The sequence below is a fragment of the Ambystoma mexicanum genome, chromosome 2p (genome assembly GCF_040938575.1).
Source record: "Ambystoma mexicanum isolate Mex_15411 chromosome 2p, UKY_AmexF1_1, whole genome shotgun sequence".
NCBI classification, from domain to species: Eukaryota; Metazoa; Chordata; class Amphibia; order Caudata; family Ambystomatidae; genus Ambystoma; species Ambystoma mexicanum.
The window spans coordinates 1,209,865,421-1,209,879,648 of record NC_090923.1 but is presented as its reverse complement, the minus strand read 5'-3'; the positions used below and the strand labels follow the sequence as shown (position 1 = coordinate 1,209,879,648).

Sequence of the window (14,228 nt, the reverse complement as noted above, 5' to 3'; positions counted from 1 at the left end):
TTTGGCCCCTTTGCTATTTTGTCTTTACATCAAAGTCTTAAGGATTCGTTGCTGGGATGCAAGCTGATGTTCCAAGGGTAGGGCATATATCATTGCCAGTGCTGGCTTATGCATGTCGCCACTGTGTTTCTTGCATGAATCTCAAGAGCTTTAAAACTTCTGATTAGCAAATATTCTGCATTTATGAACTCAATGGATCTACAGGTAAACACAGGGAAGTCTGCAATATCCTAATGTCCCTGAAAAAAATAATATTTGTGTATTCATTTTTCTAGAGGCGTAGGGGCCAAAACACATCTTGTTAAGCAGGCCTCCAGAATGAAGCAATCTTTAAGCAGGATCACACGATTTATGAAATTGTGTAACGCCCAATCCGTTATATAGTTTTAAATGTTTATGCGGCTAAAACCAAAGCCATTTCAAAATGTGGTGCCACTTTGTAGGGCTTCTCAAATGCTAATCTGCTCCAAACAGTAGAGAACGATTTTCTGAAAAGACTATTTGGTCTTCCACGTTCAATGTTTAATTATGCTGCACATCGAGAACTGGGCATGGATTTTGTGGAAGATGAACTAATTCTTAAACCCCCTTCATATTGGTTGCGTATTTCGTCTAACTCCAAGGCAAGGTACTGACACAACTCTCCAATTTTGGGGACACTTTGGCTACAATAGTAGAAAGAGAGTTCAATATACCCTAGCACGGTCACTCCATTCAAAGGAGCTCAAAGTCAGAATTCTTACGTTATTCACCAGGAATATCCCCCGAATTTTTACCATTTAAGAGTGTTTGCTCCCAGTCCTTGGCAAAAGCCAACCAACGACAACCCTGAGTGTTTGAGATCTTACAAAGTGTTTTAGATCTTGCAGCAATATGAGAGTAGGCTGTTGCAGTGCTTCTGTCCACACATCTCACATTAAGGTCACCACCCAACAGAACCAGGTGACTGACATTTACTTCATGCCATTGGATTAATAGAGTGGATAGGTGATCCATAATAGCTTTTGTGTGGATACCCCCCAATGGGTCATATGTTTGTCACAGGAACTTTGTTAAAGGGTTTTACAGAAATTACAATATCAATTGCTAATATATTTCCATTCTCGGATTCAACATACCTCCATGTGGCCTACCTAATGGCCCCTTATGTTCCAAAACCTGGAACATTGTGTAACCATTGGCATAGAATGGTGCCATCAGCCATGTTTCTTGTAATAAAAAAAATGTAATTTTCCAGGAGCTCTTTTATAGAGCCAAGGTTGCCCAAGAAGTTACGATGGCCACTCGTGTTCCAGGACATCATTCTAAGAGATCACGCCTTTGCAGTAGGTCTCACAGGCAAAAAGCTCAACAGTCACTCTCATCCTCGGTGCTGTCACTTTCTTCTGGCAAAATAGATGTTTGAAATGATTTTCTAGTATGGTGTGGACTTGAAGATCTCTTGGTACAATTGCAACAAGGTGTGGGGGTACACTTATGTTTAGCATCTAATTCAAACCCGAGTTTCTTTAAGGCGGTTGCCTGGGATTGCATAAGTAGAACAGTATCAATCATATGGCAATGTATACGTGAGACAATGTATTCCCCACCCATCATCAATGGCTCAACAAATTCAAAATCATCAGAAGTCAACACCCTCAGGTAGAAGTTGGTGAATTAGCTTAACTAAGTCTGAACGATTTAACCATTGGGACATTTTGGACGATTTGCAGGTGACACTTCGCCCCCTCAGTTATGCCGCTTCTTGGCACTACCCCCAGAGCCATGGGAAGGCCAGATGAGGAGTTGGTCTTGGCAATGTTGGCATTCTGTGTCTCATCTAAGGATTGTATGGTCTCATCATCGGCCTCCACAGGGTTTCTAGCACGGACCACTGGAGCAATTTACTTGACCAACCAGCTGGTCAATGTTCCCTTGGGTTTCCAAGAGAGTAATTCACGCTGGTTTTTCATTTGTTTTCTTTTTCTAGCGATCTTAGTTGGCTCTGAGATACAAGTAGAATTTACAGGGTCTACTTGAGTCAACAGCACAAACTTCTTTGCCTTTGCCTCCCTCATCCGTTTTCTTTTAGCCAGCCTCTGCTGTTTACTAGTAAGATACAGGATGGAGCTATTTTGAGCATCCCCTCCATCATCACCCTGGCTGAGGCCTCTATGTCCACTAGCTCTGTGGCCTGCACCTCTAAAAGGGAGACAGTTACGGGCGGGATGGTCTGAGGTGCCATGGGAACTTCTGCTGTTGTACGAGCATCAAGATCCCCCATTACTTTTTCCACACTGACCATCTGGTCACTATGGATGTGCGGCACTTAATTTATACGTCCACATAATTGTAGCAGGATCTTCACTGCAAACTAGAGAGTTTCTACACTTGAGCCCAAGTCATCTGACTCACTACACAATGAATTAGTGCTCTCGGACAGCGCTGAAGGAGGATACGGGACAGGTGTTGTAGACAAGCGTTGGTTTACTTGAGTAGTGGAATACACAATGATATTAACATCCAAGTGAGTTTGAACGTCACTCCCAAGTAAGACGCCATCCTCCCTAGTAGCTACCGCATTCTGCAGCATAGATCGAGGAGGCAATTGTTGTCAATGGGCAAAGAATTTGACTTATTCCCCACAATCCCCACTTCCGTTGTCAGCGGCACTTCTACTTGTACCAATGGAGGAGGGTGTAAGACAATACGCATCTGATCCGGTGCAAAAAAGGAAGTGATTTTGCCACGCTGATTATTATTGATTGACCGTTATGAGGGTCCTTCTCCCAGGACAGGGGTGTTGCCGGGGCTAAGCTGATGTTTGAACTGTCGGGACTGGGGGCTAGCTAGCCTTTTGGTAGTAGCTCCTGAGATTCTATCCGGGGCTACAACCAAAAGATCGGGGGCTATAGCCCCCTTAGCCACCCCCTAGCAACGCCTCTGTCCCAGGACTATGCGTGATATATTTAACAGAGTTTGTGAAGTGGTCTAAGCTTTTGAGGACTTAGCAGTATTAGTATAGGGTTTGTTTTTCCTTAAGTGGTGACCTCTTTGCCCCGCATGTTTAAAACCTTGCACGTTGGGTCTTCCTTCTTTAGCAACACAAAAGCAGTCCAACAAATGGGCAATCAACAAAGGGCAGAGTGCACCTGAAGCTTTTCAAAAGTCAGAAACGCAGGGCCGTTGGTTCATCAACGGTATTAATATAATTCAGTTTACTTTCATTGGTACCTTAATGGCCACAGCCTCGAAGCCCCAGATTCTCGGCATCCGAACTGAATCTTCCTCGCAGCTTCACCTCGCATGTGTGATGCTGAAATCTTATCTGCAAATTCCACTGTTAACTGGTGTCGGCAATTCAGTTAGCATCGTAGTTAGAACGAGGAACAAAGATGCACAGGGCGCGCACCTGCGAGAAGCACCTCGGAAGTGCCTCTTTGCCGGACTTGCTGGACCCGTTGGATGTGGATCTATTTGGCGCCCCGTTGTGCAATGGTATAATAATTACATCGGCATGTTAGGAGACTAAGGAACCATTAATGGACTTTTGATTAGGATTTACTAATCCATTATGTGCTCTTTTGCAGTGATTATACCCTTACTGCAAGTTAAACTCCGCCCACAAGGGCGTGACGACATAAAATGAAGACGGCGCGCGCACCTGAGAGAAGTACCTCGGGGTGTGCTTCTCTGCCTCTTCTCCTCTTCGCGGAGTCATTGTGGCGGTGAGGCATAGAGGCGTCCGGATACTTCTCCATTGAAATTAGCTGTAGGAGCCTGCATTCTGTGTGACGTGCATAATGATTTTGCAGACGTTAAAGACAGGGATGCCGAACAAAAGCCCGTTACAGAGGGTAAGAGAACCCTCCGCTGCTCGGCAGCGTCTCACTACGCATGCAAGCTCCACGGCCAGACGCTGCATCAACTCCGATGGCATGTTAGCGAATGTCGACATTCAGAAGTTTTGCAACGGTCGCTCTCTGCTTATAGAGCAAAAAACGTAAGTGAAACAGAAGAAAGGCCATCCGGTGCAAATATTGCAATTGAGAACCTTGACCCCGTAAATATGAGTGAGACTCTTCCTCACACGGCACCTGTAGCCAGTCAAGTGGCGGGAGGTTGTATCACACTGCCTCCAAAAGACGTGTTTATATCAGACACAGTGATGTTGAAGAATCTACCCTCTATGAGGCTAACATCAAATGCAATAATGCCTACGTGTAATAGCCTCTTAGATGTGGCAGTCATTGATTTGGAAGATAATGGGCCTCATTACGACCCTGGCGGAAATCGCGGTGCAAAATGCACCATGGAGCACGGCGGAAAGCTGCCGATAGCGCCATGGGGGTTGGCGGATTTACCGCCCCATTCCGACCTTGGCGGGGCGGTAAATCCCCATTCCCCATTTTACCCTTCCCCATTCCCATTTTTGCCCCATAGGGTATAATGGGAGTGGGGAAGGCGTTAATTACGCCACCGTAAAATACGGTGGCGTAATTAACAACAAGGTCCCGTAGCGCCATGGATTTCTCCGCCCGGAAAAACCAGGCGGAAAACGCTCCATGGCGCTACGGAAACTCGTAGTAGGGCGGACGGGTCCGCCGCGAATAACGCTGGCGTAAACCCACTCCGCCAGGGTCGTAATGAGGCCCAATGACTCAGTCTTTTCAAACAACTTACTTCCAGAAAATCTTGTAGGCTCGCCTGTGATGTTTTCTGACGTCAGCCACAGTACTGTAGAATCTGTATCCTCTACTGTAACCCTTACACCGGTTAAAATTCAAACTAATAATCATAGTACTAACCCGTCAATGATTATTCATTACTCTGATAAATTGCTAGGAGTGACATTGCAGTCAATGAATCTTGCAATTCAGTCATTGAGCAATAGCTTCCAAACATGCGATCAAAAATTACACTCACAAGGTGAAATCCTGCAGGAAATCCTCTGCTGGCAAATTGCCAATCCCCCTCATGTGGAATTAATGACGGCGATAAAAAATGTAAATCCAATTCTTAAGGTCCCTACATCATCTGCTGCTTGTCAAACTGATGCATGTCAAACAGATGTCAAGACACCTAGTGTGCAGGTCTCTAAAGGTACCTCTCAAGTTGTGGCTCACAAAGAGACCTCATATGCACTACCATGCATAGAAAACATTAATTATGATGTTGAGCCAGACATTGAGATTATACATAACACACAAACTATAATGCCTGACCTAGTAGCAGTTGAAAATAGTGGCAATAAGAACCATAACATTTTTTTCACGTCAGGGGTGCAGAAGAAATAGGTCAAGAAGGTGAACCGAACCAAACTATCTAAAAACTATCAAGCTCCCAAAAGCACAGGAAAGGTATCCTCTAAACAATTCTTTAAAGCCATTTTGTTACCAAAGAGTAATGTGACGATGGCCTCTCAAGCTATTAAGCAAAAATATCTGCTTCAATCACAGGCTAGAACAAATGGAATTGTTAATTTTATTCCGGCACAGGCTATGAGTTATCCACCTTTGGATGATTTAATGGATGAAATAAGTCACTAAAATTCTATAGATTACAATCCCCTAAGCAAGGAATTTACTGCACCTGGAAAGGTACCCATTCAATCTAAACATGCAATTGTGCAAAATGATTCCACACTGAATTCACAGAGAGCTGAAATCCGCAAAGCAGTAGACACTTATATGGCGAGATTTACACCGCCATCTCTAACTCTCCCTGCAAATAACACTCCAAAGTCAGACTTAACCATGCCTCAGCTTCAATCTGATCCAATACATAAAAAGGACAAACAGGAGTTAGCAACTGCTCAAAGTAACTCGATAACACAAATAGCAGTGCATGATCGTACCCAAGCATCACACTGTTTAGAAGACACACTCAAAAGATCCCTGGTGATCCCCCTACCTGTACCCACTGGTATTCAGCAAGCGCAAAAAAGTCAGGAGTACACTAATCCCGGTGAACCGACTGATATGTCTGGAGCCATTATGTGTCTAATTGAGACCGCGTTGGGCAATTTACAAGGCCAAAATTCACAAAAAACTCAAGTGGAACTGAGCACTAAAATACAAGATCCTCGATTAAAGAAAGCAGTTATACCACATAGGAAACCCCCAGCTGCTCACTCCCTGATTTTTGGCGTGTAGAATGCCCCCGCTAGCTCAATATGACTTAAACCGAAGAGCGGTCATGGCCATCTTCTCTGAGGTTCATCAGTTGGAGGATATTGTCTCCTCTGATTTAGAATTAGTGGAATTCACTACTAATGGGCATTGGAACTTTGTCATGCTCTGGATGAAATCACAGGTAATCCAGAATTTAATTTGGCAGGCGAAAGAAGATCTTTATAAATTGGGATTTGTACTCAATGTCGAACCCAGAACAGGGCCTCTTATACCTCTGAACAGCGATCAAGAGGTCCACAAAAAACAGAATAACACACGAACCAAGATAGCAACAAAAGTCTGAGTAAGACGCCATTCAATTGCCAGTGTAACCCCAACCAGAATTAACTAAATGTGTAGGCGGGTCTGGGCCACTTATCTCTCCTAAATTGGAATACAAGAGGATTTAAACATCTCATTAATAACGATCAAAGCAAGATAAGTCAATAGGATATAATCCTCTTGCAAGAGATTTGGCTCACCATTCCCCCTATACGAGATAACCATGAAATCCATCTCAATCCTGCCTTTAAACCTGTATTAGGTAGGCCGACTTCAGGACTGTTGACAGTGGTGAAATTGGGGAAGGGTTTGTCATCCAAATTTTGGGCAGCGCCAAATAAGTATATGTTGTTGGTCAAAGTGCTGTCCTCGAAAGAAGAGTACGCAATCCTAAATGTATACTGGAACCCAATTGCAATATCTGATGTGTTTTTTGGAGATTTGACTGTGAGACTTGTCCTTGGCCTCAAGCCCAGGGATCGTATCTCTCCAGGACTGAAATCTCTGCACTGGCTCCCAGTGGCTGCGAGGATTACGTTCAAAACCCTCTGCGTTGTCCACGAGGCCTTCTAGGGCCTCAATACCTTCAACTCTCTCTTCCTAAATATCTGCCCTCTCGAGCCCTTGGCTCATCTACCTCCAACTCCCCCAGGGTCTGTCGCTTCTCCAAGCAACGAGTTGGTGGAAGATCTTTCTTCGGCTTGGGCCTCCCACTGGAACAGCCTCCCTGAATGAGGAGAACATTCTCTGGTTCCGGAAGCACCTCAAAATCTTCCTCTTTGCTTCTACTTTCTCTCCTCCTCTCCCCTGCTGAATCTGAAACTGCACTGGTCACCAGGCCACCCTCTGATAGGGCCCAGGTCACCTCCCCCGCCAGTTGCACACCTGCACTGCCTCTCTGGCAATCCCCACACTTGGGGACTGTTTTCTGTATCCCTACAGTCCCCCTACCAGCACTTAACACATGATGTCTGCACTTGCCACCAGCTGGCTGAATATTTGTATTGGTATTTATTCTATGTATCCCATGTACTGCACTTTCCCCCTTCCCATGCACTTGTGCGATCTGATTGACACCTTTCCAAGTAAGATCGTTGTCTCTGTCTTCCCTCTGTTTTCCCTCCCTTGCCTCGTCACACCTTGAAATTCTCGTGTATAAGCGCGTTATAAATGCAAGATCAGATCAGATCATTTTAGACTTTGTAGCTGAAGATCAAAAAGTCAGATCTCTTGTGTTAGCGGTAGACCTAAATCTAAATTGTATGGCGAAAATAGATTATCGGCACAAAGAGACATTTCAGATGGAATTCCTTGGTACATGCCAGGGGTCTGCACATGCTCAATGGCTCCTTTGCTGCAGATATTCCACTAGTAGAGACTTGGCAAAAGGGGGAGAACAAATTGATAATTGATTACATTTATGTGAATTCTGTAGTATGGTTCTCTATGAAGAACTGTTGTGTGATCAAATCTGAATTGAGTGATCAAAAACATGCTCACCGCCGAATGGGGGGGCTTGGGTGGTTAATGAGGTTGACTATTCCAAACCTGAACAAGGCTGTTTTGTGGTGAATACTGGTGGTAATCGTCTATGATGGACGGAGAATGATCTGGTGCATTTCAATCGATTGCTAAGCCATGGTGAATCAAGCAAGTAGACTCAATTTAAAATGTGGGATGGTATATTGTGATCTTATACAGGCATTTCAACAGGAGAAGGCAAAAACAAAGCCACCATTGTGCCATTTACACACACATGACATGGCAGTCAGAGAAAGAAAAGCTCAGTACCGTTCAGAATTGAGGCATCTGATACATGGGGTCCTGGCACTACTAGAAATGATTCAGCAAAAGCGATCAGAGCTTGCTACAGAAACTGGATGAAGGGGCATCGAGCATTGTTGTACTGACAAGACGGTGCAAATTTGATCAAAATGTTAGCGAACAAAAACATCTCCAAAATCTGGGCTGCAATAGACCACTCAGCAGTAGCGTCCCAAATAGTCATGCAGTCGACTGCAGTGAACACGTATGCTTGGGTATCCAATTTTACGCAGCTATATGCACCGGTTAAGGACAGTAAGACCCTTGAGCAACTAAAGTTACCGATTGCCTTCCATTTAGCGTTTGAACAATCTGATATTTTACATCTTAGAACATCCAGCAACTCATTGGGCCGGATGGCCTATCTAATCACGTCCTGAAAATGCATCCTGAAATCTGGTCTACCATATTATATAAGATCTTTTCAGTGGTAAATTTGATGCATACATTACCCAGCACATGGACGCAGGCCATCACAGTCCCTATTTACAAAAAAGGTGATAGACAATCTCCGGGGAGCTATAGGCCCATATCACTTCTAGATGTACCTGGCATGATTTTCTGCCGGTTAATTCTCAAAGAGTTGCAAACATGGGTCAGAAGTAAAAAACTAATTGATCCCTTACAATCAGGTTTTGTAAAAGGCTTGGGTACTATTCTGAATATCCTTTTCCTGATGATGATCCAATCACAGCATGCTGATAGAAAACAGCCGTTAAATCTGGGCTTTATAGACTTCAGAGCCGCATTCGATTCTGTTGATAGGATCCTGCTATATAGTAAGTTAAAACAACATAATTGCCCACATGAATACATCTATGCGAGTCCGAATCTCTTTGGATGGTAAATTATCTCCCACAATTCTTACACAAATAGGCTTGAAACAGGGTTGTTAATTTTTGTTTAATGTCTTTAAATTAGATATGAGTGCTGAATTTACAAACTGCAATGGTGATCCCCCCCAGATTAGGAGACCAGAAAATTCCTTATCTTTTATATGCGGATGATCTGGTCATTCGATCACAAACCCCGCAGGGGCTTCAACAAATGCTGCTTCGACTGGGCTCCTATGTGCATTCGAATAACTTAGATATTAATACAATGAAAACTCAAATTGTAATCTGTAAGAATGCACGCAGTTTTAAGAAATGCAACTATACATGGCATCTGCAAGACTGCAAATTACTTACTGTTCCCCAATATAAATATCTAGAGGTGTTAATCCACAACGAAAAAAAACATGCAGCAAGACACTGTGGTATTTAAAAACAAACTTCAGAATTTAACATCACAAACAAAAGTACTAATTAACAGATTTGGGAAATTTTCATTGAAAAAAATGGTCATGTTCTACAAGATGAAGGTTTTGCCCAACTTGTTGTATGGCGTGGAAGGTAATTCACCCACAAAAATGAGCATTTTGGGACTTGCTGGAGTCAAAATATTGGAAACAAGTATTGCATCTACCCAACTGTGTCTCGATATCCGTCATATGCCATGAATTTGGTCATCTATGTACTCGCAGGTCAAATGGAAACAGTGTGCATTGCTTCGTATATGTTTGCTGGGATTGGAAAGTGATAGCATTTTAAAGGTAATAGCTTTCCATCTACTCAGCTCTAGAAACAGATTTCCTCTTACCTGGGTTCAACCATGTGTTAAACAGTTTAGCCAATGCGGATGTCACAATTGAGTTGTTGATGACTAATCCCGATCGGGCAAAAACTAAGATCTATCAAATAGATTGGGCAAACAGTGCAACTAAGTGTACGCAATAAAATGATTTTAATATTTTTTTGTTTGGCACCAAGAGATTTGGAGTCATGGCTGACTACTTGGTGAAATGTCCATCTCCTAGTATCCATGCAAAATATTTAAGGTTTAGATTAAACCTATGGAATACGCAAGATGTTCTGTGCAAAGGAGAAATGCTTTGACCTGTGCAAAATTATTGTCGATACCGCCTTAATGTAAAACAAAATGAAACTTTACAGCACTTAATAGTGGAGTGTAAAGCATTAACAATGCCTCAAGCGAAATGTTTTGATAGAGTGATCACCATACATGATTACATGGAGAGTGACCAAATATGGCAATTGTTATTTGCAAACCCACGCTCAGCGGTTCAGATAGCCATAGTGATATATTTACAAATGGTTCTACCTCCATGTGGTGATTCTTTAAACTGTGATTATGTTGTCGGTGGCTAGGGGTGTCTGGGTTTTTAGTTTACATGTGTTTTAGAGTTATCGACCCATATTGTCATTCTGTACCAATCTGATTTGTAATATGTCATTGAGAAAATTAAGATAAATATTTGAAAAGTTGTTAATTCAACTAAACAAATAAATAAAAAATAAAAAAAAAGATGCACAGCGACTCCTGCCCGAACTGCACCTTCCTCGCAGCTTCTCCTAGCACGCACGCGCCAAGCGCGATGCTGGAAGCTTATCTGCAAATTCTACTGGTAATTGGTGTCGGCAATTCAGTCAGCGTTGTAGGTAGAGCGAGGGAATTAAGATACACAGCGACTCCTGCCCAAACTGAATCTTCCTCGCACCTTCTCATCGTGCGCTTCACCTCTGTGCGCACCGAGCACGATGCTGGAAGCTTACATGGAAATTCCACTGGTAACAGGCGGTGTTCGCAATTCAGTCAGCGTTGTAGCTCGAACGAGGTAACAAAGATGCACAGTGACTCCTGCCTGAACTGCACCTTCCTCACAGCTTCTCGTAGCGCGCACGCGCAAAGCGCGATGCTGGAAGCTTATCTGCAAATTCCACTCGTAACAGATGTCGGCAATTGAGTCAGCGCTGTAGATAGCGTGAGGGAATAAAGATGCACAGCGACTCCTGCCCAAACTGCACCTTCCTCGCAGCTTCTCCTAGCACGCACGCGCCAAGCGCGATGCTGGAATCTTACATGGAAATTCTACTGGTAACAGGTGTCGGCAAATCAGTCAGCGTTGTAGGTAGAACGAGGGAACAAAGATGCACAGCGACTTCTGCCCGAACTGCACCTTCCCCCGCAAGTCACCTTGCTAGCGCAATGCTTGAAGTTTATGTCCCCATGCTGGGCTGGACAGATTCTTCCAAAACATGCACACACAATACATTTAATAAAACCTACATTTCCCTGGTGTCTGCACCTTTCTTCTTTTGGTGTTCCCTCAGAGGGCATGCATGTAAGTCACACTAGCCCGCCCACGGGCTAGAATAACACAGAGTCTTTTCATCAAAGATGTATAAAAAGGCTGCCGTTCATAATTTAGACAGAAAAAGTAATGGCAGTCTCCATGTGTTCATGAATAAATATATCTGTTGATGGCTGATGTCTTTGCAGTGTGTGAAAGTGCACAGGGTGGCTTGGCTTTCTCTTTACTGCCACCCTACCCCATCGGAAATGGCTGTTTATTGGTGGATTCACTCAGGGGTCAAGTCCTAAAAATTAAATTGGGGGGAAAAATTAAACTGCACAGGACGAATGGCATTTGCCTTTCATAAAATCAACACACACAAAACCAAGAGAGGATATTTTCTTCTGATAGTGTTTTTGAAAACGTTAAAAGGTGTGCATGTTTTAAACTCTTAACAACCAATACAAATGGTTTCCCTGGGATTTGCAGTACCGAAAAGGGACATTTCACCTTTAGCTGTTTGTTATTTTTCATCAGGTTATATAATGCAGTGGTGAAGTGTCCGGCCTACAGACCTTTTTTTTTTTTTTAAACTTTATTTACACAACATCCATAACAAATCCCAATACAATCAGCGTATATCAAATAACACATGAAAAAAAAACACAAGAAAAGCACATTTTACACAGTACTATGTACACAGCGAGATATACAATACCTTAAATCCCCAACATCTCAAATACATCTCTCAATTACCCCCCACCAAACAACTATAATGTCAATTTAAAACAACTGCAAAAATGTAGCCCATATTTTCTCAAACAAAGCCAATTTACCAAGTCTCCTATACATCACTCTCTCCATATTTGCCAATTCATGCATCTCAGACAACCACGTCTCCACATTCAATGTCAAAGCATTCTTCCAGTTTCTCAATATAATTCTTTTACCAGTCATCGCCCCTCTGAACAACCACTTCTTCTCACTTTGAGTGAGATCATCCAAAGACTCATCACTCCCCAATATGATCACACTAAAATCCAAGACCGGGAGACCAACAATCACTTCATCACACACACGTCCAATCTCACCCCAAAACAGTCTCACCAGCCTACAATCCCATAGCAGATGTTCCATCGTAACAATCTCACATGAACATCTCCAACAATCTGCACTCTCCAACAACCCTCTGTTACACATTCTCTCAGGCGTCCAATAAATTTGATTAAGAATTTTAATCTGTCTCAATCTTTCCGTGAATCCCAGCGAGCACAACTTCACATTCACACACATGTTTTGCCATAAGCCCTCTGTGATATCCAATCCGATTCTCCTGCCCCATTCCTCTCTTAAAGAATCATTCCCCTGATAACACGACACAAATGCTTTAATATGCTTTAATAAGGCGACTACAGACCTGATGATTGTGGTTCTATCCTACCGGTTGGCTTTAATGCATTAATTCAAAGAGGACATTCAATGTTTCTCATTTTAGCTTGGGGGGACTGGGTCTACCCTCTAAAACAAGTGAGTGGACTCCATCCCCCCGCGTCTACCCTCGACTTCAGTCCTGGAATCACTATAGTATGGAAATCCTGTGGTTTAGGACCGCTCTGATTCAACATATGTTATTCAACTATTCAAGGTTAACAGTGATTTGCTCTCACTCGGTTCCTGGGCATATAACAGGAACATAACAAAGCCATTTAGAAATACTAACCTCTTCCCTTCTGGGGTCAAGACATTCTTTAGCCACTCGTACGTCATGAAATACATCCCCGTAGCAGGAACATCTAACATAAAAGAGGAAGAATGGTTATTTCGCCTCACTGCTCGGCTTCCAGTTTTGTCGGAATTTGTTTGACTGGTATGAATGCTTCATATATGAGGCTTTTGACTCTTTACAGTCGCATAAAATCCCCTTCCCCCCAAATTGTGTGACCCAAGTTCACAAGCAGGGCCAATATGCATTTCCACACTTTCTCCTACCTCGCATCAGCGTGAGTAGCGTGCCCTTGTAAACCCCACGTATGCCATGCTCTGTGTACAGCTGCTGGGCACAGTCCAGCGATCCGGTGTACTTCAAGACAGGGCTATGGACCTGCACCTAGGACACAATGGAACAATATTGACCGGCCGCTGAAATGTTATGATATATAGTTGGTCATTCTGGGAGAGTGTGGAAGGATCAGGATTTCGCTTTGCTCAACTGCTCTGTAAATATTATCATTAACACCATTTCTCATTAATACTCAATAATAGCACTGCATGCATTCTCAGCTAGGTCCTGTATATCCACAACACATGGGCTATCTATGCTTTATGGTGCCCAAGTGACCTTTTTAGACAGCATATTAGAGAAGGAACAATCTTAGGTGCTCCAGTGCCCAATTCTGCACTTGAACTGTATATCTGGGCACTTAGCTTGGTACTTTATGTTGCTTCTTTGCTCTGTGCATGCCCAACTTCCTTCTGGATGCCACTTGGAAGGATATTAGCAGAGCACACAGACCATTACCACATCAATCAATCATAAGGCACATGCCACAGAGGTTAACTGCAATTTGCTTACCCCCACTACGCGAGGGTGGCCATACAAACCTATTCATTTGCCCATTAAGAATATTGGGTATGCACATTTCATGCTCAGCTTCTACTACTTTAGCAGTGCTAATATTACCTGCAAGGGGAGAGCAGCATTGCAGTATTATTTGTTTGGCCGGCAAAGGATGGTTATGGAAATATCGCTAGCACTACTCATACATAATTCAGAAATCTGAAATGTTTTAGGCAGTTGGCATACTTTCCAAGAGTTATTTTGGACATGATTGAGG

The 14,228-nt window shown here is 43.2% G+C and overlaps 1 protein-coding gene across 2 annotated transcripts in view; it reads right to left on the bottom strand.

Annotated features, from left to right (window-relative positions):
• LOC138567348 (mitochondrial carnitine/acylcarnitine carrier protein-like) overlaps window positions 1–14,228 on the bottom strand; it is a 165,847-nt gene that overhangs the window by 27,133 nt on the left and 124,486 nt on the right. For both annotated transcript variants that reach the window (XM_069645464.1, XM_069645465.1), the window contains 2 exons: window positions 13,384–13,501; window positions 13,115–13,187 (listed from right to left, as the gene is read on the bottom strand). In XM_069645464.1, the coding sequence (XP_069501565.1) occupies window positions 13,115–13,187; window positions 13,384–13,501 (191 nt within the window). The remainder of the gene's footprint in view (window positions 1–13,114; window positions 13,188–13,383; window positions 13,502–14,228) is intronic.